Here is a 21,165-nt window from a genome sequence, read left to right on the forward strand (position 1 = left end):
GCTTACGTGTCAGTGAAATGGCAGGGGTTGGAGAGAAATATCATATAAAGATTTGCAAATGTATGATCTGCCTGATTAAGCCAGCTGAAGCTTTAATGCAAATTACTAGTATAGAAATAAACGGTAAATTTAATTATTTTTGTGAAACAGAAAAGTCACATAATAATTTTTTGATTGATGTTGTAACATGCACTGTTTTTTTGTTATTTCTCTGCCTGTCACTCTCTCATTTGGTTTTTTCTTTCCCTGTGTAGACTGACAGAAATGTGACAGTCATTCTGCTCAGTGAAATAGTCTGGGAACTGTTCCGTCCAAACATGGGGTGCTTTGAGCCATTCACCATGTATTTTCCAGACTACAGCATAGGTAAATCTAATTTTTTAATCTGCTTTTCAGGGATTATATAACACGCTGTCAAAGGACATTCTAAAGTTTTTTCCAGGCTTATCAAGGCCTTTTGCAGAACCCAGAATATGTAATAGCTACTGGAGTGTACAAGTCTATATTCACTCAACCTGTAAAGATCTTGTCTTTTTCCACGTTCCAGAAGATCTCAAAGGGATGTTTTGATTCCATTACATTTGCTGGTTCTTCAAATCAGCGCAGCTTTTGGTGGATTTTGTTGGGTTTTTTTTTTAGAGATGGTTATTGTTTGTTTTTCCACAAACATGGTCGATTTATTAAGTTGTCTTGAAAACATCAGAATTTATTTTTGTTTAAACAGGACATCTGCAGAAGATCTTGTCTCAGAATCATCCCCCAGAATATTCTGCAGATTTCTATGCTGCATATATCAATATTTTGCTTGGTGTTTTCTACATGGTCTGTAGGGACCTGAAGGAGCTTCGGCATCTGGTGAGATGAGCTGCTTTAGAGTTGCTGTTTTGTTTTGTGTTGTCTTTTGCCAAATGAGAATCTAGATTTGTTGTTGAATATGGACAAAGGGAAAATTAGAGACTGTAGAATGGTTTGGGTTGGAAAGGACCTTAAAGGTCAGGTTCCAACTGCCCTGCCATGGGCAGGGACATCTACTAGAACAGGTTGATCAAAGCCTCATCCAGCCTGGCCTACAAAACTTCCAGGGACATCCACAGCTTCTCTGTCAGCCTGTTTCAGTGTCTCACCACCTTAGCAGTAAAAAAGTCTTTCTTATATCTAGTGTAAATTTGCCCTCCTGCGAATGTGTTAGCTTAAAATGTAGTTGCCTTTAAAATCCATAACAAAGGTTGCAGTTGTTTTGTGGCTGTAAAGGGCTTCCAGTGTTGTGTAGTTTTCTGGTAATAAATTGAAAATATTTGGAAAAAGGCATTTTAACCACATAATGTAATAGTAAACAAAGTTAACAGAAGAAAATTAAGTTACTTGATAGTGACATTTGTATAAACTTATTAACAATTACAAACATTATCTTAATCCATTTGTTTAATTACCTGTACAAGGAAATTTTACAAGTTTGATGTTATCAGTGAAGAAATCAGTGCTCCAGAGATGATCTGAATGTTCTGCCTGTGTTTTCCTCAGGAACATGCTGCTAAATTTCAGCTGAACCTATCTGTTCATATAAAACCATACAGGTTTTATACGTAGAAGAGGTTACTGGAGACAGAAATAGAAACCAGGGTCACAGTTCTTGCAGACATGTACTTGGGTGGCTCTGCTTATGAGAATTTCATTTGGTTTAGATGCACTATTTGATTGTGCAACACTACAAAGATACTTATGTGATTGGACCCTAAATTCTTTGTGGTTGACAAGTCTCTTCCATAGAAGATAGTGACAGACACATACAACTGAATGCAGGCTTCTGAACTCCTTAGTGTCTAATACAGACTCTAAATGTGTATGTGGTTATGTGTGGTTATTAATAATACATTCTGGAACTTTATTAGATTTAAATATGGAAGTTACACTTTGAGTTTTGTATATTAGCATGGAGATTTATGAAAGTGCAGTAGGACAAAAAGATAATCTTTTTCTGAGGGTTGGTATTTTACCAATCTGAGGATTGGTATTTTACAAAATTCTGTGTGATATTGATTTAAACATTTTAGAAGAAAGTCTAGGTTATAGTTTTGTCAAAAATCTCTTAATCTTACTTTAGGCAAAAGGAGTTAATTTGCATATGGAATATGCTAGCATGTTTTTAAATAAATAATTTTTGAAAAAATAAATAATTTCTGCTTGTGTTTAAGTGTGCTGAACTTCCCCTGGAATGGAAAGTTTTATCTGAAAATGAAGGGAGTAAGAAAAGTTCATTACAACATTTTTATTGCATTTATAATGATAAATGATTATGTTAGTTAAAAAAATGCAACCTCTGAGTATGATAAACAGATCTTGCTGAGCTCAAAGCCATGTAATCTGGGATATATTACTTCTGCTTGTATTTTATGGTACAGAAATTACGCCATTTGTGACAGTATAATGTTTGTAAGCAAGTGGCATAATTATTGCCTTAAAAGGATTTGTTGACTTTGCAAAGGAGTTAATTACCCTGCTAGTTATACTCTGTAGCTGGATCAGATAGATTGTACTTTAATGTGTTCCATTTCTGCTTTCTCTAGGCAGCGCTCAATTTTGCTAAATACTGCGAACCGGTGGTCAGAGGGGAAGGTAAGGCTGTGTCTTTAATTTGAGAGGTGTATGAGAGAGCAGGTGCTTTCAGTGGGTTTTGGTGAAGACTTTGCTCTGATCCTTGTGCTGTGGTGGCACAGTGGTATCTCAGGTCACAACAGCAGTGCTCACTCCAGTTGCAGCCAGTCATTAGCACTTGCAGCAGAAGCAGTACATGGTATTTGTGGTGATATTTTAGAAAACAAAGGGGAAATACCCTGAAAATTTTCCTGCTTCCTATTAGTCTTTCTCCTCACTCAACCATCAGGACTTTGACAAAGTAATGGGATTAGTTACTTCTTTGTCAAGGCTAAGAGAAGAAAGAAACCAAGAGGAGAGGTTTTGTCAAACTGATAATCTTGAAATTATCTTGGAGCAGTCACAGAGGAACAGCCTTGTGTGGGAGCATGTGCTTGCTGGATGGACGGTGATGTTGCGCCATCCTAAAGCGGCAGGTCAGAGTCAGGGTGTTAGACTTTGTTATGCCTGTGACTGTTGAGGTGTCAGGGATGAGTTTTGGTGTTGTATGAGTTAAATGTTTAACAGAGTTGATTCTGGCTTGCTGCAGCAAATGAACGCGACACTCGCAAACTCTGGAAAAATATTGAACCTCATTTGAAGAAGGCAATGCAGACTGTTTATCTCCGGGAAATATCCAGGTAATTTGGAGGGCATAGGCTTGTTTGCTTGTTGAAGTAGCTGTTTTTAACTACCTTCCTCTCACTGTGTTTCATGGCTAGTGTTTCTTTTTTGCTAGATGTAATCTTTTTTCTGTAATGTGCACTTTTTCTTGCCATATGCTGTTAGAAATAGCATATCTCAGGAGGAGATTTAAACAAAGTGGTATTTCTAGCATATAATAGATTCAATAAGTAAAGCAGTGGCAGCAGGTTTTGTTCTCCTTTACAGTGATGCTGGATCCATTTTCTGTAATGTATGAAACTACCAAGCATGGGAATCCATCACCAGAATATACAGGCATAGTTTAAAACACACTGCTGTGTGTGTTAGCTTGCCACATACCCACTGTACCAAGGATGGTGTGCAAGCCTCAAAATTCTTGAGACATTACAGATTTTGAGTATCTGTGTTTCTTAGCTTTGTTTGACAGAGCCAGGTTTGTTTGCTGACTGTGCTTTCTGATCCCTTGTTTTCTTTTCCAAGGGCAATTTTTTCTAAATGGAATTGCCATTTTTGACAGCATTAAAATCTGATTTCCTATTAATGGCTATTATTCTTGTAATTGTTTTAGATTCCTTTTTATTTTGTAAGCTTCCAGACTGCTAGAAAAAAGGATGGTGGTATTTGTTCACAGTGGTAATGATTGGCTTAGGTTTAATGTTCTCTCCACCTTTAAGATGAGTGATTCTGATGTTACACTGTGTGAAGAGAGTATTGCTTGGTTTCTTTATCTTGGTAAAAACATACTGATTTTGTTCCTTTCAATGTCATTGAGGCTCTAGAATATTCTGTCACAACCTGAGTGTGTAGTAGAAGTCTTTGCTAAAATTCTAGAGATGTGATCATTCCTTCAAAAAGAGAATTGATTTTGCTTTTTTCAAGACTTCTCTGTAGCATGCAGCATTTTACTGTTTGGCTCAAATATTTATTTATATTCAGTATTGATCTTCATTACACAGTCAACTCAGGATCTTCCTGACTTTTTATATTGTGTAGTTGCCTACTCTAATTAGGTTGTAATAAAAGATTATGATACAAAATAGCTTGTGAATTGTTTCCAAATAAGTAATTTCCCTCTACAGTGTTCTTTGATTATAAATTTGAGCTTGACTTCCTTTTTATTAGAGATTCCAGCTTTCTGTCTAACAGTTCTAGGATTTAAGTAAATACTTGAGGAATTAAAATCACTGTGTGAGTTTTTTTGGCCACAGAACTGTGATTACTCTGGTTTTTCTTGGCCATGTAATTTATAGTGCCAGAACTTTGCTATCAGCTTTTGTGCTACCTGAACTGAAAGGAAAATTAACCTTTTTTCTGCCTGTAAAATGGTCATTGGATAAAACCTTAACTCACTGATGAGCTGTTTTGTCATTCATTGTAATTTAAGTATTACCTGAGCTCCCATTACACTCTTTTTATAAGTTTTATGGCGTATGGCTGATAAGCTCTGTTCATGAGGAACTTAAAAAACAAGCCAAAATAGTTCTTTCAACAAACCTATCTTTTTGATCCAAAATATGAAATTGCTAGCAATGTCATTCCTTAAGGGAGGTTCTAAAGTGAAATTTTTTTGGTATTGTTTAGGAAAACACCAAACTACTTGGGGGTGTTTTTCACTGACAGAATAATCCATCTTGATGACTTCCATTGACTTCAAAATCACATTATGAAGTAATTACAGTATTCTTCTCACAAATATAGACAGTTATTAAGCAAATTAAAAAGAATCAAAACTATCAGTGTTTTTACTTTTTATGCAATTCTGCATTATTCTTGAAACTTGGAACACTGTGGATGTTTGCTTACTCATTGTAGTTGGGTGGGAGGAAATAGGTATTTTGCAATTAGGTCTTTTATGCCTTAATCTAACATTATTTTTTGTCTTTTTTAATTAAATACATAGTCTGCAGATTATTAAAATTTACATGTGAGACAGTGAGACCATGTATTTTTAATTATTCTCTCACTAACTGTATCCTAGCCAGTGTCACAAAATTAGAATACACCAAGCAGGTAGCTTTCTCTGAAAGACTGTCCAGTACTACATCTTCATGTATTTGCATTGTCTGTCTTTCAGCTCACAGTGGGAGCGTTTGCAGCATGATGGTGGAGAGCCTGGGCAATTGAAAGGTATCAAACACAGTAACTGTGTAGGGGTGTGTAATGTGAAAGGTGCTTTTTGGTTCCACTTGGTCATTGTCACCTGAGAACGTGTGAATGAACCACACAGACAAAACTACCTGTTAGTATTCACTTACAATTCAGGATAATCATTGTTTTTTGAGAGGGTGTTCTATAAAGAAATATTTTTCCCCTATCATATATATTGGGACTAACCTTTCCTAATATCTTTTGCAGGTGAAGACAGTCTATTTTACATCAGTATTTCTTATGTTAGAATGGGTGAGGACTGGCCTGAACCCTGATGGTCAAACCTCTGTGTGCCAACTGGCAGAATTGTCCAAGTGGGGAGAGGAGAATGTTGTACCTGGTGTATTGCACTAAATTAGCACATTCCTAAACAAAACACCTGTCCTGGTCCAGATTTCTTGCAAATAGGAATGTCAGAAGTGCAACTGTTCTTTCTCTGTGTTCTTTCCTTGGACAAGTAGAGCTTTGTTGGTTTTATACTTTAGACAGGCTGGAAAGTTGAATCTTAATATATTTGTCAGCCTTCATTTACAATTTAGGAAGGAATACTGAAACATTTTCCTGGTGATGTCAGTTGGTCATGGTCTTTTTACCAGTTTGTATTTAGGAAACATTTTTTATGTTATTTGTCATGACAATTCCTTGAGATAAATGCAATCATCAGACTGTTTCCTGTGTTTGGTTTATGATTGGTGAATGTTCAACATTTTTGACCAAAGGAGTTTGATTCAATGTGTCCTTATTAAACTCTCTCCCAGATGATCATGAAGTATTTTGCACCTGACAACCCCATGAAGGGAGACTTCATTTTAAATGCATTTTCATAAGTGTATGTAGTAGCAAAAATTTCATGTTGTTAAAACAGCGTTTGATAGCAATATGCTTAAAAGTTGTTCAAATAAATGAAATTCCAACTCTAATAAAGGTGTAAATATCAAATAGTTCAGTGTGTGCTGCAATATTGGCTGACCAGAAGAATGGAGAAAAACCAGATGTTTTTGTGTTAAACTAAATTGTCTGTCTGCAAGAGTTTATTTGGTGTTGCATGTTATAAATAGCATGCAGTACAAGAGAATCTCTTAATTATAAGTGAAACTAAAACTGCTGTTTTTATGCTTACGTGAGAGGAAATCATTACTAGCAGTCATTTGGTATGCTTTTCCCTATACTGTGGGCCCTGAATCATAACTTCTAACATGTTTAATTCTTTAATCTTTATTTGCTGATATTTGTGGATTAAAGCATGAGGATACAGGTTCTTCACAGAACAAGAAAATGTTGAAGTAAAAACTGTAAGCAGAGGGCCCAAGAGAGACCCTTTAATGGTTTCTGTAATTAGCCAGCTGATGAAGGGTGGTTTGATGATCCTATTCTTACGCATAAGCATGTAAAACAAGAGCAGGGGACTGTCAGGATAAAAATTACAAACTAAAAGTACTTTGAGTTCCCTTAAAAAGAGGGGAAGCAGATATTCACTAGACTGTAGTTTTTGTGGAATTTAATATCTGTGTTTAATCTTAATTAAGTATACATGTATACAAGAAGGCAGAGTCAACTGGTTGAAGTTTAAAATTTTTTAAACATTTTCTATAGGAAATAGAACAGTGGCTAAAAATCATTGATCACAGATGAACTGTTTATCAGAAGTGCAGCACTGCTGCTTTCTTTACCATGCCAGCCTTGTTCCTGGACAAGCTGTTTGGTGGTCTAGAGGAGTCTAAAGGTTCAATCTTGAAAAAAAGTGCTGTTTATTTAAATGTATCCCTTCATCTGCCTTGTTTGTCAGGAAAATTCCCTTAAATGAAAGTAGCCTGGAATTACTTATATCTTTTTTCAGGAAGATTTATGAATCCCTGATGCTTCAAGTACAGTTGCTGAGAGTCTGGAAAGGTTGCAGAATGTTAGCTTTGTTTAGCTTTGTGCCATGCTCCTTGGTCCTTCCCTGAGTTTGCATCTGTTATAATGGGGCTGAGAAAGTCATACTTATTTAATTATGGCACTAGAGCAGGAGAGAAGGAAAAGAAAATGAGTGCAGGGAAGTTGAATTTGAAATTCCTCGATGTTCAGGCTGGATTTTGGTTGACTCGTGAACTGTTTGCTTATTTTATAGGACTTTCTGCACATACCCATGTGGAACTTCCTTATTACTCCAAATTTCTTCTAATAGCTGCTTACCTTGCCTCCTACAATCCTGTTAGGACAGATAAGAGATTCTTTCTTAAGGTAACAAAATTCATTTCTTAGTGCTGTTAACTGGATTCCTGCATACTGAATTTCATGGTTTAAAACTCTTCAGCTATTTGTTTGGAGCTCTGTTTCTGTGTGCGCTTCATTTGATTTGATGAGCAGCTTTACTGTAGAACATATGCTGTGATTGGTAATGATCACTGAGTGATTTAAATGTCTAATAAATCTAAATTCTTCATGTCAAATTATGCTTAAAGCTGTTATAGCATGAGCCATGTGTTTTGCCTTTCTAAGTTGATACAGCTTTGTTTTGACAAGATTTTAGTGGAGTGACCACAGTGTCCTTAGTTATAAGCTACACTTAAATTTCCAGAGTAAGGTACAAACCAAAACTGCCTTGGCCTTTAGTGAGATAAAATGACTTAGAGCACTGTTAGGTTTTTTATAGAGTTCTAAGTTTTTGGAACAGAAACCTACAAGCAGTTGCTTTTGCAGGAGGTGTGGTTACATTAGCTAGTATTTATTGTGTTGAAATGGTGGTAACGCATGTTTTAGGATGAATGTGTTAATTGTTACTACCAGCTCCTGGGCTAAACATAATTTTCTGCTAGTTCTTGCCATGTACATGTTGATGGGTTTTTTCCTTCTTTTTTTTTCTTCTTTTTTTTCCCGTGAGCTAAGTTGTGGTCATACTGCAGCCAAGTGCTGTGGTGCCATTGGTTGTTGTTGTATGTCTCTTCCTGACCCAGGAAGAGACAAGCTCCTCAAGCCTGCCTCATTGCCTCATTTTGAGTTATTTGACAAAATGTAGGTGGGAAGACAGGTATCAGAAAAGTGATCAGGCGGTTGGGCTTTCTATGCATTTTACCAGCTATTACAGTAGGTATTGATATATGCATGTGTGTATAAATATATGGCATTCGTGATGGATGGGTGTAAGCAATTAAAGAAAATGAGGGCAAGACAAATTTGTAAAAATACTACTCCCTCTTCAAAAGAAAATCATAGATAGACATTTTGAGAAGGTACTGCAGTTTCTAGTGATGAAATGTTAGTTCACTTTCAGTTTAAACTCTGGTATGATCTTACTGAAAGCTATAGGTGTTTCACCCTTCTATTGAGTCCTTTCCTGAGTGAAGGGCTACTTGTAATTGTAGATAGGCAAATTTTCTTTATGGGCAAGCCTTGTTCTTTGCACTTGGCTGGAGCATTTTCTTTGTTAGAGATTTTTTTGCTGAAGAGATGTTTCTACACAGAAACAAGAGAGCATGCAAGAGTCAAGTCTGTAGAGAATGTACCAAAATGTGCCACATCTTCCTTGCGTTCTCTGAACAACCTTTTCACCTTAGGTTTGTTCCTTTCTCCTTTGTAGTATCTCTGCATGAGTTTCCACTCTTGCGCATGAACTGTATTAAAGTTTGGTACAATAAACATGAATTTCTAAGGTTTTTGAAGCAGGGGTCAGGAAGGTATTTCTATCAGTGCTATCAGGTATTTTTTTCCAAGAACTGGTGAAGCAGAAGTCACCATTTTTCCTTCATGTCATGCATATCAGTTAGCCCTTCATCAGGTCTAAAATTGAACTACAGAAATAGCTGCATCTCAAAGCCCAACAAAACCAACACTTTTGAGGGGGTTTCAAGCTTAGTATTTTTATGTCTTATGTGAACAGTGGAAATAGAATATTATTTTTATCAGGTTTGTAATGAGATTCAGAATAGATGACAAGGAATTATCTTCTGGAGTGATATAACTAAGGACTAAAAGAAGCAAAAGGAATGCAAACAAAAGGATGGTCACTGAGTGGCTCATGTGCACTAGTCTATAGATGTTAGACTATACTTCAGCTGAAAGTAAAGTCACAGTTTGGGGCAGCCTGGAGTGCTAACAGCCCAGCAGAGTGGGGAAGTGATAGTTGACACCACTGCTTTAACTATGTGAAAATTCAAGAGCTTTGCAGTAGATAGAGAGAAAAATACAAAACTGATTTGAAAGTCTTTAAAACAAGAAAGAAATCAGACTATATATATATAGGAAGTCTTTATAGAAAACAGCATTAAAAGCTAATGGAAAATTAGCTCTGAATTACATGGGATTTTGTGCTTGAACAGAAATAGGATACCATAAATACCATATGGAGATCCCAGCATAACCTGTAAAATGCATGAATGCAGTTTGTTGTGCTCCATACAAAGCATTCTGTGTAACCTCAGGCTGGATCACTTTCCCCTCTGAAAGGTCATGGTTAGCACTGCAGTCATTTTTTTAAAGGCATGATGAAATGACTGCTTTGCTGTCTCTAATTGTGTTTGTTATGTATTAGCTGACTTAGCTAATTTTTTTAATCAGACAGATCATGTGAATTGAACCTAAGCCCTGTCTGCTATTTAGCTCTGTAGAAGTCAGTCAAGAAAAGCCACGTTTACTAAGATAATTTCGACGTGGCTGAGTGGCCACAAATACTTAGTACAAGATTTTAAACATTTAAATATAATTGCTTTATATGAGTTTTTTTCCCTGATTCATTGGGCATGCTTATAAGGTGTATTAATAAGGTATACTTCTCAGGGCTATGGAAGAAGGAAAAACTCATCAGGTGATATTTTGAGAAATGGTACTTAACTATGTTTAACAATTATTACATCTCTTCACTCATTTTACATCGCTTACACCTCATCCTTCATGTCTCTTGGATTTTTTTTAACCCATTCATTTGTAACATTGTTTACTATACTTCTGCCCTTTTCTTGCCCTCACATTTTTAGTTGAGATCCAAGAGCACTTGGCTATTTTCTTTCAATAGTCCTTCCTTTTTAAAGACAATTTTAAAAATGTGCAGCTTTAAATTACATTGCATTTCTTCAATACCCACCCCTACCCCTTCACCCTGCCCTATTCTTTCCTTTTGTCATTTAGCTCAAGAACCTTGAGCTACCTTTGTATTGTATTGATTGAATTCCTGGTTGTCATTCTGCCAACTTCTGTAGCATCCAAATTCTGAAATAGGGTCAATAAAAGGTGAAAATTCTGGTAGATTTTATACATGGATACATTTTACAAAATATGATAGTCATCATCTGTCTTTTTTATTAGATGATTGAGGATATGAGGAGGATGATAGCATGAAGTCATATTACAAACCAGTTTTTACTACGTCATCAGTTCCTGAGTAAATTAAAAAAAAAAAAACAACTTATGCATTTCAACAGAAAATATTAGCATGTTGTGTTTTGGCTTTGCACCACTTGGGACAAGATGAAGCAAGAAGCTAGGCAAGTGTAATTTTAGGGCTTCTAGTAAGAATGATTGGTAGTTGACATCAAGGGCAATTACTGGAAGTGTAGTAAAGAAGTAGACCTAGAGTAACATACTACCATTTGTAGTGTATACATTCTTTATTGACTATTTTAATTACCTTTGCTCTTGTCTGTTGTTCGCAGCATCATGGGAAAATCAGAAAGACCAACTTCATGAAGAAGCATGAGAAGGTATGTATTTTATTCTTCTAAGCTGAGCTTGGCAGCAAGTATTTTCTTTGCACTGTACTTGTGGGTTTGTATTACATTTTGTATTCTTGATTACTGTAGAAACATCAGAACTGCAGAAATAACAATTTTCGGTGCACTTGTTTTGTATGCTACAAATTTCTGTGAGATACAGACATTTTATTAAAACTGTAATATAAAATTTTCTCCTGTAGCCATATTTTTGTGTACAGCATAGTGTGTTTAATAAAGCTAATTAAAGGACATCATAAGTGGAGTTGCCAAGTATCAGCATTTCTCTCAAAAATAATTTAATATTCTTTAAATAATTTTTATACAAAGATTTCTATAATGAGGGAAATTGAAATATAGGGATAAAAAATTACATATGTAGTGTTATAAATAGACTCATTTGCTTCAGTTGGTGTGACAGTTTATGTCAATATACCTTTGCCCAGAGGAGCTTGTCTAAAGACTGATTTACAGATCAAATTCACCTTACTCTAGTAGGTGCCTGCATCTAAAACAGTTTATAGCCCATGCAGAGTCAGTCGATGCAGTCATTGGAGTGAAGGGTGTGATTTGGCTCTTACTAAAGCAGGTTCTATGTTCAGGCAGATGAATTGCACCACAAATTGTATTGATTAGCTTTCTACTGGCTGTACTTGGAATTGCAGAAACTGGTTTGGCTGTCTGTACCTGCTTGGCAGGAAGCTGACATTAGATGGAATAGATCCTTCCTTAAAAGTGTAGCAAGACTAAAAATCTGTTTTGTGATTAATAATTGTGTCAGTCCAGAGGCTGTGGGGTTTCTGACTAGAAAAAATGAATGTTGTGAATGAGGGGAAGAAACTGACTTACCATTCTATTAATTGCCCTGTTGCTGATAAAAGCACCATTTGCTTGGTTTCTTTGCATAGTTGGCCTGGAATGGTTCTTTTCCAGTGACAAGTGAGAGATCTTTCTGGTGAATCTATTTTTGGCTATGTGTTTCCATGATTTTTCACCCTGCTTGCTTTGTTAGCCAAGAGGTAGCTTTGGGGACACCTCCTGGATTTGAAAAGTTAAAACATGTAATGGAAGTAACATTTGATTTTGCTGAAGAAATGAGTGTTTGTGTATTACTGATGGCTAATGCCACAGAGGTGCTGGTGGTATATTTGAGATGTTCTTTCCCAGAAGCATTTTGAAACAAACTTTCCCTTGAAAATCCTATTTAATCTTGGCTGCTCTGCTAGTAAGAATAAATCAATGTACTCTACAAAAAACGCAAGTGGATGTCAGAGAGAATTAAACACAAACTTAAAATAAAACAAGTATTTCCCTTGTAAGAACTTTTGGAAGTGTGGGTCATAAATCTCTCTAGTCCTAACTATACTGCCTGAGTTGGAATACTGCCCAGTTCTGCCTTATAAACTGTACACCTTCTTTTTGCAGAATTGGTTATTTTGAAAATGCTTAGCGTTGAACAATCAGGACTTTGTATTTCTTTGAATTCGAGTGAATGCAATGTTACTACATAAAATAATTCACAATGCCTAAAATGGCCATCAGTGTCAGCTGAGGTGTGAGGTGTGCAGATGCACAAGAGCTCTGTAGGTGTGAGGTTGAGCAAATCTGCTGTGTTCTGATAACACAGTTGCCTTGGGCTCAGGCATCTGAACTCTTTGTTTTAACCAGCTGAACCTGTGGGAGGTATGTGCACTGTGAATGTTACTCAGCACTCTTTGCCTTGCCTCTGGAATACCCTGTCCACTTTCGTCCTCCTTCTTTGGAAGAAATCTTTAAGCTCCCTACCAACACAAGCCATTCTGTGATTCTTTGAATGCCATAAAACATAGCCTTTCCTCCTCATTCCTTAAATTGGACAAGGTCATCAGTCAACACAAGTAAATGTATAAATCTACTGACAGGAAATTCAGCATAAGATCCTCTGTTACAGCTCAGAAATGTTCCTGTTTATTGTGTAGTTTGAACACTTGCCATGTTAAATAGATCTTTCTTTTTATGTCTTGGTCAATAAACATGTAGTCAGTGTTTTCCATAACGTGTAAGTAGGCTGTATGAAAGACTGCTGTGAATCATAGTGCCTCCCTAGAGGCCAAAAGAATAAGAATAACATCATGTAGTACTCCAGGGAATTAAAAAGTGGATGAAAAAGTGTTGTTTCTGTTGCAGACCAGCAATCACCTGCTTGGGCCAAAGCCATTTCCCCTGGACAGATTGTTAGCAATATTATATAGTATTGTGGACAACAGAGTTGCTCCAACGGCAAATATATTCTCTCAGGTGAGTGCGTAGTTACTTTTTTATTTGCTTTTTAGTGTCTGGAATTCACCAAGTTTTAACTGTTCTTTAAGTCAGAATTCTAATTAAATGAAATGAAAAAACAACTACAACAGGTGATTTGAATCTAAGGTTCAGGGTAAGATTTATCTGTATTACTAGCTGTGAATCCAGTACTTTATCTGTCTAATGATATGAAATCTGCTAATAGATAACTTTTCCCTGGTCCTGGACTGTGGTCTGTACTGATCAGTTCCTTGGTTTCTCACTGAAGTCTGTAAGCTTGTTTGCATTTCAGGTTAAGTGTTTGCTGTCCCATGGCTAAAATTAGTCACATTGTAGCACATGTTACTACAAAAATGTAGTGGTGAAGAAGAAGCAGAGGGAATAAGATACTTACAGGTGAGCAGTGTTTGCTGTGGTACATATACCTACTGTTTTCCATTTGGAGGAAATATGTCTTACAGAGAAGAGTGAGTATCCCGTTTCACTAGATGGCAGCATAGCTATAGAAGTGAGTGGAATGTAGGAAATCCAGTGGTTTCTCAAGGCTTCTGGGTTTGTCAAGTGTGTATTGACCAATTCTGTATAAGTAAAGATTATTTTCTACTATCAGTTTGATTCTTGGATATCATTTTCACCTTAGAAATTCTCAATTTCTTCCTTCTTTCGTTGTAATTTATTACTGAAATATTTTCCACCTTTCCTTGTTAGCTATCATATTTAACCAAGTAATATTCCAGTTTATTTTCTGCATTCATGTGAAGTTCTAGGAACATACGTGTTTATTTTTTAGGATGTTAGCTTTGTATTCTCTTATTTTTGGCTATCCAAAACCATTTTGGAACACACTAGATGTGAATGTATTATATAACAGTATTTTAGAGTATATTTCCAAAATTAGTGTAGCTGCATATTTAACAGGCATTCCAGGTAGGAGAGCAAATGTCAGATTCCAATGTACAGTTAAGTAGTACTGAAGCCACAATTTGGACATATTATAGTTCCACTTTAGGCTAAATTACAGAATTAACAAGTTCAGTGAAATGCTTTGTTCTGATTTTGAGTTTGCACTAGGTGGCAGTGTTATCAAAGAATAGTTGTAATTCTTTATTTTCTGAATATCTGGAGATTAAGCTATACAGATATAAAAAAACTGTATATAATCTTAACTGGGTTAGGACAAAGAATTTGAAATTAAATATGTTTATACAATAATTCAATTTTATAAATTATTTAAGAGTATTTTTAGTTATAAAGCAATTTTTACATTAAATTTTAATTAAAAATATTGAAGCGTCCACTGCAAAGTAATAAAAAAATGCAACAGAATTTAAAATAGGTTTGGAAAGTAGTTTAAACTAGGCATAATATTTAATTGCTTTTCTTTCTTGAATAGTTTAAAACAATTTGCACTTCAGTGATTTTTGTCATTGGTTATTCTGTAAATATATTTTTCAAAGTGACTATTTAGGACCCGGTTTATCCTTATCAGTACTGCTACATTTTACTGTTAAATAACACAATCTTAAATTTTTTGTTTGTGTGATCAGCATGGAAATAATAATAAAATTATACAGACGTTTATAATGTTTATGTGAAATATTTGGCTTCTTAACTGACTCATGATTAATTTTATGTGCTCTTTAATTTGTAAACTCAAAGGCTGTACATGAACCAAATGCATATTAATTCTCCCCATGTACTATCAGAAAATAGCATGCTTTAGCTTTAAAGTTGATCAACAATCACAGTCAGGATTCAAGAAGGACTAGCAGCTGCTTTAAGATCTCTCACTTGCTGATTACGTGGTATTTCTTATTGCCTCTTGTTTTTCTGTATAGTTTCTATTCACATGAAAATTTTGGTTATTAGCTTTTCAGAAGTGAAACTTCTGTGCTAATGAGCAGGAAAATTTCATTTTTCCTCTTAATGGTAGGTTTTATTGAAAATGTTTAGTTTTTCTAAATAGATTTTCAACTGAAAATTTGAATCTTAATATTTTGCCTTTAAATATCATACTCTTTAAAATGGTTTCATACCTTTTTTCAAACCTAGAGTTAGCATGTTTGTTTTGCAAGTATGATCTTTGCCACCAATACAAAACTAAATAACTTCTGCTGTAACTTCTTGCTGTAATTAGGAGATAGAATTGAGCCCATTCATTTTGGTGTTTCTCACTAACTAGTACAAGAGAACAGCACAGGGGGGTGGGGAAAGCAATTTTCCACTTCTGCAAATGACAATTTTTTATTTACTCCCTTAAAAGTTGAAATTTCTCTTGGGTTTGTGCTCTTTTTAATCAAACTTCTCACATCCAGTGAGGATTTTTTGAGACAAAGTTAATGGAAGGTTTGGAGGTTTTAATTATAGCGTCTTCATCTTAGTACGTACATGAATTGTTTGTAGTCGTTTGGGATGTTCCCAGTGTTCATTTTTCTCCAGAAAATTCACTGATTTTCTTACTAATTTATCACAATACTAGTTTTTTAGCACATTGTGTATTAGTATAACAGGTTACTGAATTTATTTAAGTTTATTTGCTTATTTTTTAAACCAAGAAGATGGAGATTAGAGAGCTATTGATTTCTGGAGGCATTTGAGAAGACGAGTTCTTAAAATGTTTTTCTTCAGATACAATTGTGTGTAATAATTTAATGGATTGAAGATGATATTGCAGTCACCAATAGGCAGTACATTCTGTGCTGGGACAGAACTTGCACAGGTCTGTGGCTGAGTATGGCTTTGGATGTGTGGCTGAGTATGGGGCTGAAGTGTTTTGAAAGGTAAAATATGGAGAAAGTGGTGAAAAGATGAAAGTGCACTTTCACACAGTGCTGAAAACCAGGTGACTCTGGGACGTGCAGTCTGCATCCTACAACAACAGAGAAGTCTTAGAGTTTCCTTACTTGGTACAGCAGGAACAACCAGGAGTATTATTTGTACCTCCATATGGATCCACTGTGCAGACTAGGAAATATCCATTGTGTCCAAGGACAATTACAGCAGAATGGAGGGATACAAAGAAACTTTGTAAAGCTTGCTGAAAGTGCATTTTGCAAAGGTTCTGAGAATCTATTCAGTATAAGAGTAGTATTTCATTTTAGGTTTCCCACAGAAAATAGACAGAAATACAACATAATGCTCTTCATAAAAATGTGCCTTAGTATAGGACACAAAGGAATTTATGCACAAAACATTGGGCAAGAATTACCAGCACCAATTTAATTTAAACGAGGTCATTTTACATTGAAGAGGATAAGAGCTGTTCATATCACGATCAATGAGGAAGCAGATATTGTTGTTATGGTTTAGAAGCCAAAATTAACCAATGTTTTTTCCTCTACCAAAATAATTCAGTAATTGCTTCTTCAAGTCAATTCAGTTCTCCTGGCCATTTTTCATTTTCTAGGCATTTTATCTTGCTTTTGCTTTCTTGTGAAATAGATTTTCATAAAGAGGATTGATTAGATCTGCTTGTAGTTTTGAGCTATGATGTTATCAAAGGTAAAATGGAACAAAGCCCTTTATCTTGCATACTTTTGCATATTTTATTTCTGGTAGTATATCCCTGAATATTTGGAAAAACATCTAGGGTAACTTCTCAGAGTATATAATAGCTGAAAATTACCAAATAGGTAACTAATCAGTAACTTCAGTTTTGTTTACATTTTCACTGTAATGCACTACAATTAGGTCATCCCATGTTTGGTTTTAATGTTACTCTTTATATTTGGCAAATATTTTCAGATAGTTGTATAGTTAGGATTTACTTCTGACTCCAGTGCATTTGCAATCAGAGATTTCTAGGAAGGGTGTTTATGAGTATATGGAGACACATCAGGTATCTTATACATAGTCTGTATTTCATTTATTAGACGTTTCTTATCTCTTTGCTGGATCTAAGAAAACCATTTGAATTTTTTTAAGAGTATCACAAATTCATAGAACTAATTTAGTTATAAATGTGTAAGAATTTGGAATGAAGGTTAACAAACCTAAAATTTTTCAATCTGTTGTAAAGATAAGTAGCATTGCAAAGTATTGTCCAAAGAGTAAGAGCTTTTCATCTGAAGTTAAAATAAATGCAGTAGTGTGCATACTCAGTAAATTGAGTAGTGTGTTAAGTGCCAATGTGATATGGGTCTATGAGAAACACACAAACCACTGATTTACATAACATAATTCCAGCTGGAGGGAGCCAGAGGAATGTAGTTTTCTGTAATTAAGAGAGGAAAAAAGTGCCCTTTCTTGGAATGTAAGAATTTGGAGAGAATTGTTTTCTTTTTTCTTGCTTTCTTGTCTGCCTTACATGAATAGAATAGGGAATATCTAATATTCTTTATGTAAACTGGAACAGTATGAGGCAATTTACCTGCTAAATTTCTTTGTCCCTGTTGTCTTGGAAGCATGCTTTATGACTTCCTTTTTCAGATGATAATTTAATGTTTAAACTGCCCTTTATTTGTAAATTGACAGCCATGGTAAAATTTCAATTGCAAGATTGGACAGATGCCTGATTTTGTTATCTACTTACTTGATTTGTATTTTGGCCTCTATATGTCACAGCCTTTCTGGACACCAAATATCCACATCCTGATTATAGTTCTAACTGTGTTACTGCATTATATTAGGTTCCCTTGATGCAGCAATTTGATAAAGAGGAATTTGATTCTATGATTCTATGCTTCTGTGATTTAATTCTGTGAATACTGTCAACTTAACAGTTTTTTTCAAGTGGAAAGCACTCTTAATCGCTTCTACAAGCTCTGATTGTATTAATGTTTAAAAATAAGAAGTTTTTCATTCCACATTTGACAACTCTTGACAGAATAAGAATTACTCATTTTTGCTAGATCAGCTGTATTGTGTTCTAGCTCTCCTTGCTGTTGCAGGGACTGCTCATAGGAGCATTTTGCATCTGGTTTTAACACTATTATTTAAGACTTATAGAATACTCTCCATTTAAAAAGTGAGCAGGTGGGTGAATTTCTACAGAAAAAGGTCGGGTTTAAAATGTGTGTTGTTCTCCACTGTTCCCTAAGAGGCCTTATTATGAAGAGGAACAAAGATAAGTGGAGCCATTTTTATTTTACAGTATGCAAAAATATAGAGCATATTCTTTTACTGTCAGTACAAGATGTTATATGTCAGTAAGTAGATTAATTTTTAATTTTTTTAAATAAGCAAAATGCTGGAAAATGAAGTTCCTGCTGCTTCTGGTAAACCACCTTCCTTTGCTTTCCTATTAATCAGAAATTCCACAAGTGCTGTGTTTGTTCTATTTTTGCATAAATGGATAGAGTTATTGCTAAAATTTTACCTGAAATAATTGAGAAGTTCATAGCAGATATTAGCTACCTCAGTGTGGGAGGTGACTTTGGAAGAATATATTTCTATCCTGTTCTCAAATGAATTTAGCATTTACACCTTCATGACCAAAGTTTATATTGCAGTGAGATTTCTTGTTGTCTGGTTGAATGTTTTAAAAAAATCCTTTTATGTCTCACAGATAATATTGCAAACTGATTCAAGACAACATTGAAGCATATCACACATCTGATTTTGGAGAGTGCCTTTGCTTTATACATCCATTAGGTGCTGCTGAGATTTGGGAGACTTGAACAGTTGTGTGCAAAAATATCTAAATGTTTGAATAATTATACATTGTTGAAAGGTGGAATCATTAAGTAGTGAATATTCAGAAGGGAGATGATTGTAAAAGTTACATTTCTCTTGGAGTTGATTGTATGTAGATTTTCTTGAATTTTGTTTTTGGAATATAAGCAAATATATTCTCCTGTATTTCCCTATTTTTATCACTTCTTGAGTTCTAAAGTGACAAGAGAAGATGTCATCAGCTTCTGCTTCTGTCCTATTGATTTAACCTGAAAATGACTGCATTTCACTGTCCTCTTGCTTCAGAGGAAGGTGCATAAAATTGCATAGCTTAATCCATTCTGACCACAGGAGGTGTCATCTCTGGAGTGATCCTTCTATACTTCCATGCAGGGGGAAGCATTTATTTTAACAAAAAAAAAAAAAAAAAAGAACTAAAGAACTATATGGAAAAAGGTCTTAAAAGCTTATTTTTAAATTTAGTTTTTTTAAATGAGAACTATTTAGAATTACAGTATACCTCTCTATCCGGTCAGTCAGAAGATCTTTAGAGCTTCCCAGTGACAGGAATGAGCAAATATAAACCGTACACTCTGGGCTTATCTCATTCTCATTACTGGGCTAAATAAACTTCCCCTCCTCTTTCAGAGTGTAGTGAAGATAACTAAGGCACATCTTGCCAGCACAGAATATCTGTCAGTCCTCTATAACGTCCTGTGTCTCACACAGCATTCATATATAATCTGTATATCCCCACATATTTATTGTCCAAGTGGGTTTGTAGTACAACCTTTTGATCCTGTGACTTCATGGTTGCCCATACCTAAAAGATTATTTTTGTATTGTTAGAACATCTTTTTTAGCAGTTGTCAGTTTGTAGCTGTGGGTGCTTTTTTTAGACAATTTTATATTCTTACTGTTGTATTTGAACCTTACTGGTTTTGATCCTGTATCCTTTTATAGGTATATTATGCATCTGACAGACTTTGTTTTCCTGGATCTGCCTATTGGTTAGAAAGTGTAGTAATCTATTGATCTCATTGTACTGAATTGTATTGATCTGAGTACTCTGTTGATTTTCTGTAGGTTTGGGAAGATGGTGATAAGAGGTAATAAATAACTCCCATTTTCTCATTTTCTGTTATTGGTTACTGGACTAATCTGGCAGAAATTCATGAGCTGAAATGGGAACTTAATGTGATGCACAGCATGGTGACATAGTTAGCACTTTAGCACTGACTATGGCAGCTTGAGAGAGCCTGCTGTTAAGCAAAAAGAAAGGAGAAAACATTACTTTTAACCAAATAGCTGACTATTTTTTTCCAACTCTGAGCATAGCTGTGAAAAAAAATAAAAGTATTCTTACTTCAAGTAGTACTTTCTAATTAAAATTGTGAAGAGACTGATATGCTTGATTCCTTCTAATTTTAATTGATGGAGAAAAGATATTTTAGAAAGACTAATAGTGTTTTACCTATATTATGTTGTTTTGATCTTATTCTCATTTTTGGAGGTATGTTGATAATACAGCTTTATGATTTCTTAGGAGGCTTTCTTAATCAAATCCTATTCTATTCTGTATGAGTTCTTTCTTTACAGTAATTTAAAGTAGAAAACTTACCTTATTTCTGTGAAGAGCTTATAGTAATAGGTTCCAGCTTGGCACTTACTCTGTGTCTTAAAAACAGTGTATTTAAGAAGACAAATCATTGTGAATTACTGGAAACTAGTTTTATGGAAGAAAGTTTGGTTATGACAAGGGATAGACTGTTGAGAGGGAATGGGGAGTCAGGAAGTTTATCAGGAAGATAAAGTGAATTCCTAAATATCTTCTCTAGAACAGTTTACTAATTTCTAAACTTCCTTGCTTTTTGATCGTAGTTTTTTTGTTTGTGTAGCATGTCCCTAAGAAATCGCTGACCAGGAAGTAGCTGTGTTTAAGGCTTTGTGAAATTGATTTACGATAGATTTGCACTTTTTTGATTTACTTTAAATTTAGTGTATAAATTACTTGAATTTCAGTATATAATCTGTTTATAACTTTCACAAAGTATTCTTGTGGCCCTATGAACATATTATATATTTCCTTGTGCCTTTCACATATCTTAGATTGCATGCTATATAATATAGGGAATGTGTTGTA

At 35.0% G+C, this 21,165-nt stretch overlaps 1 protein-coding gene across 5 annotated transcripts in view; it reads left to right on the forward strand.

The window, feature by feature from the left end:
* The window catches only part of ORC5 (origin recognition complex subunit 5), a 64,518-nt gene that overhangs the window by 12,250 nt on the left and 31,103 nt on the right, over window positions 1–21,165 (forward strand). For 4 of the 5 annotated variants that reach the window (XM_030959583.1, XM_030959585.1, XM_030959582.1 and 1 more), the window contains 8 exons: window positions 255–366; window positions 725–855; window positions 2,565–2,613; window positions 3,182–3,272; window positions 5,372–5,424; window positions 7,556–7,668; window positions 11,073–11,120; window positions 13,296–13,406. In XM_030959583.1, the coding sequence (XP_030815443.1) occupies window positions 255–366; window positions 725–855; window positions 2,565–2,613; window positions 3,182–3,272; window positions 5,372–5,424; window positions 7,556–7,668; window positions 11,073–11,120; window positions 13,296–13,406 (708 nt within the window). Of the gene's footprint in view, window positions 1–254; window positions 367–724; window positions 856–2,564; window positions 2,614–3,181; window positions 3,273–5,371; window positions 5,425–7,555; window positions 7,669–11,072; window positions 11,121–13,295; window positions 13,407–18,915; window positions 19,436–21,165 lie in introns of those variants that run through there. The other variant, XM_030959586.1, reaches the window with a different exon arrangement.

The sequence above is a fragment of the Camarhynchus parvulus genome, chromosome 1A, assembly GCF_901933205.1.
Source record: "Camarhynchus parvulus chromosome 1A, STF_HiC, whole genome shotgun sequence".
NCBI classification, from domain to species: domain Eukaryota; kingdom Metazoa; phylum Chordata; class Aves; order Passeriformes; family Thraupidae; genus Camarhynchus; species Camarhynchus parvulus.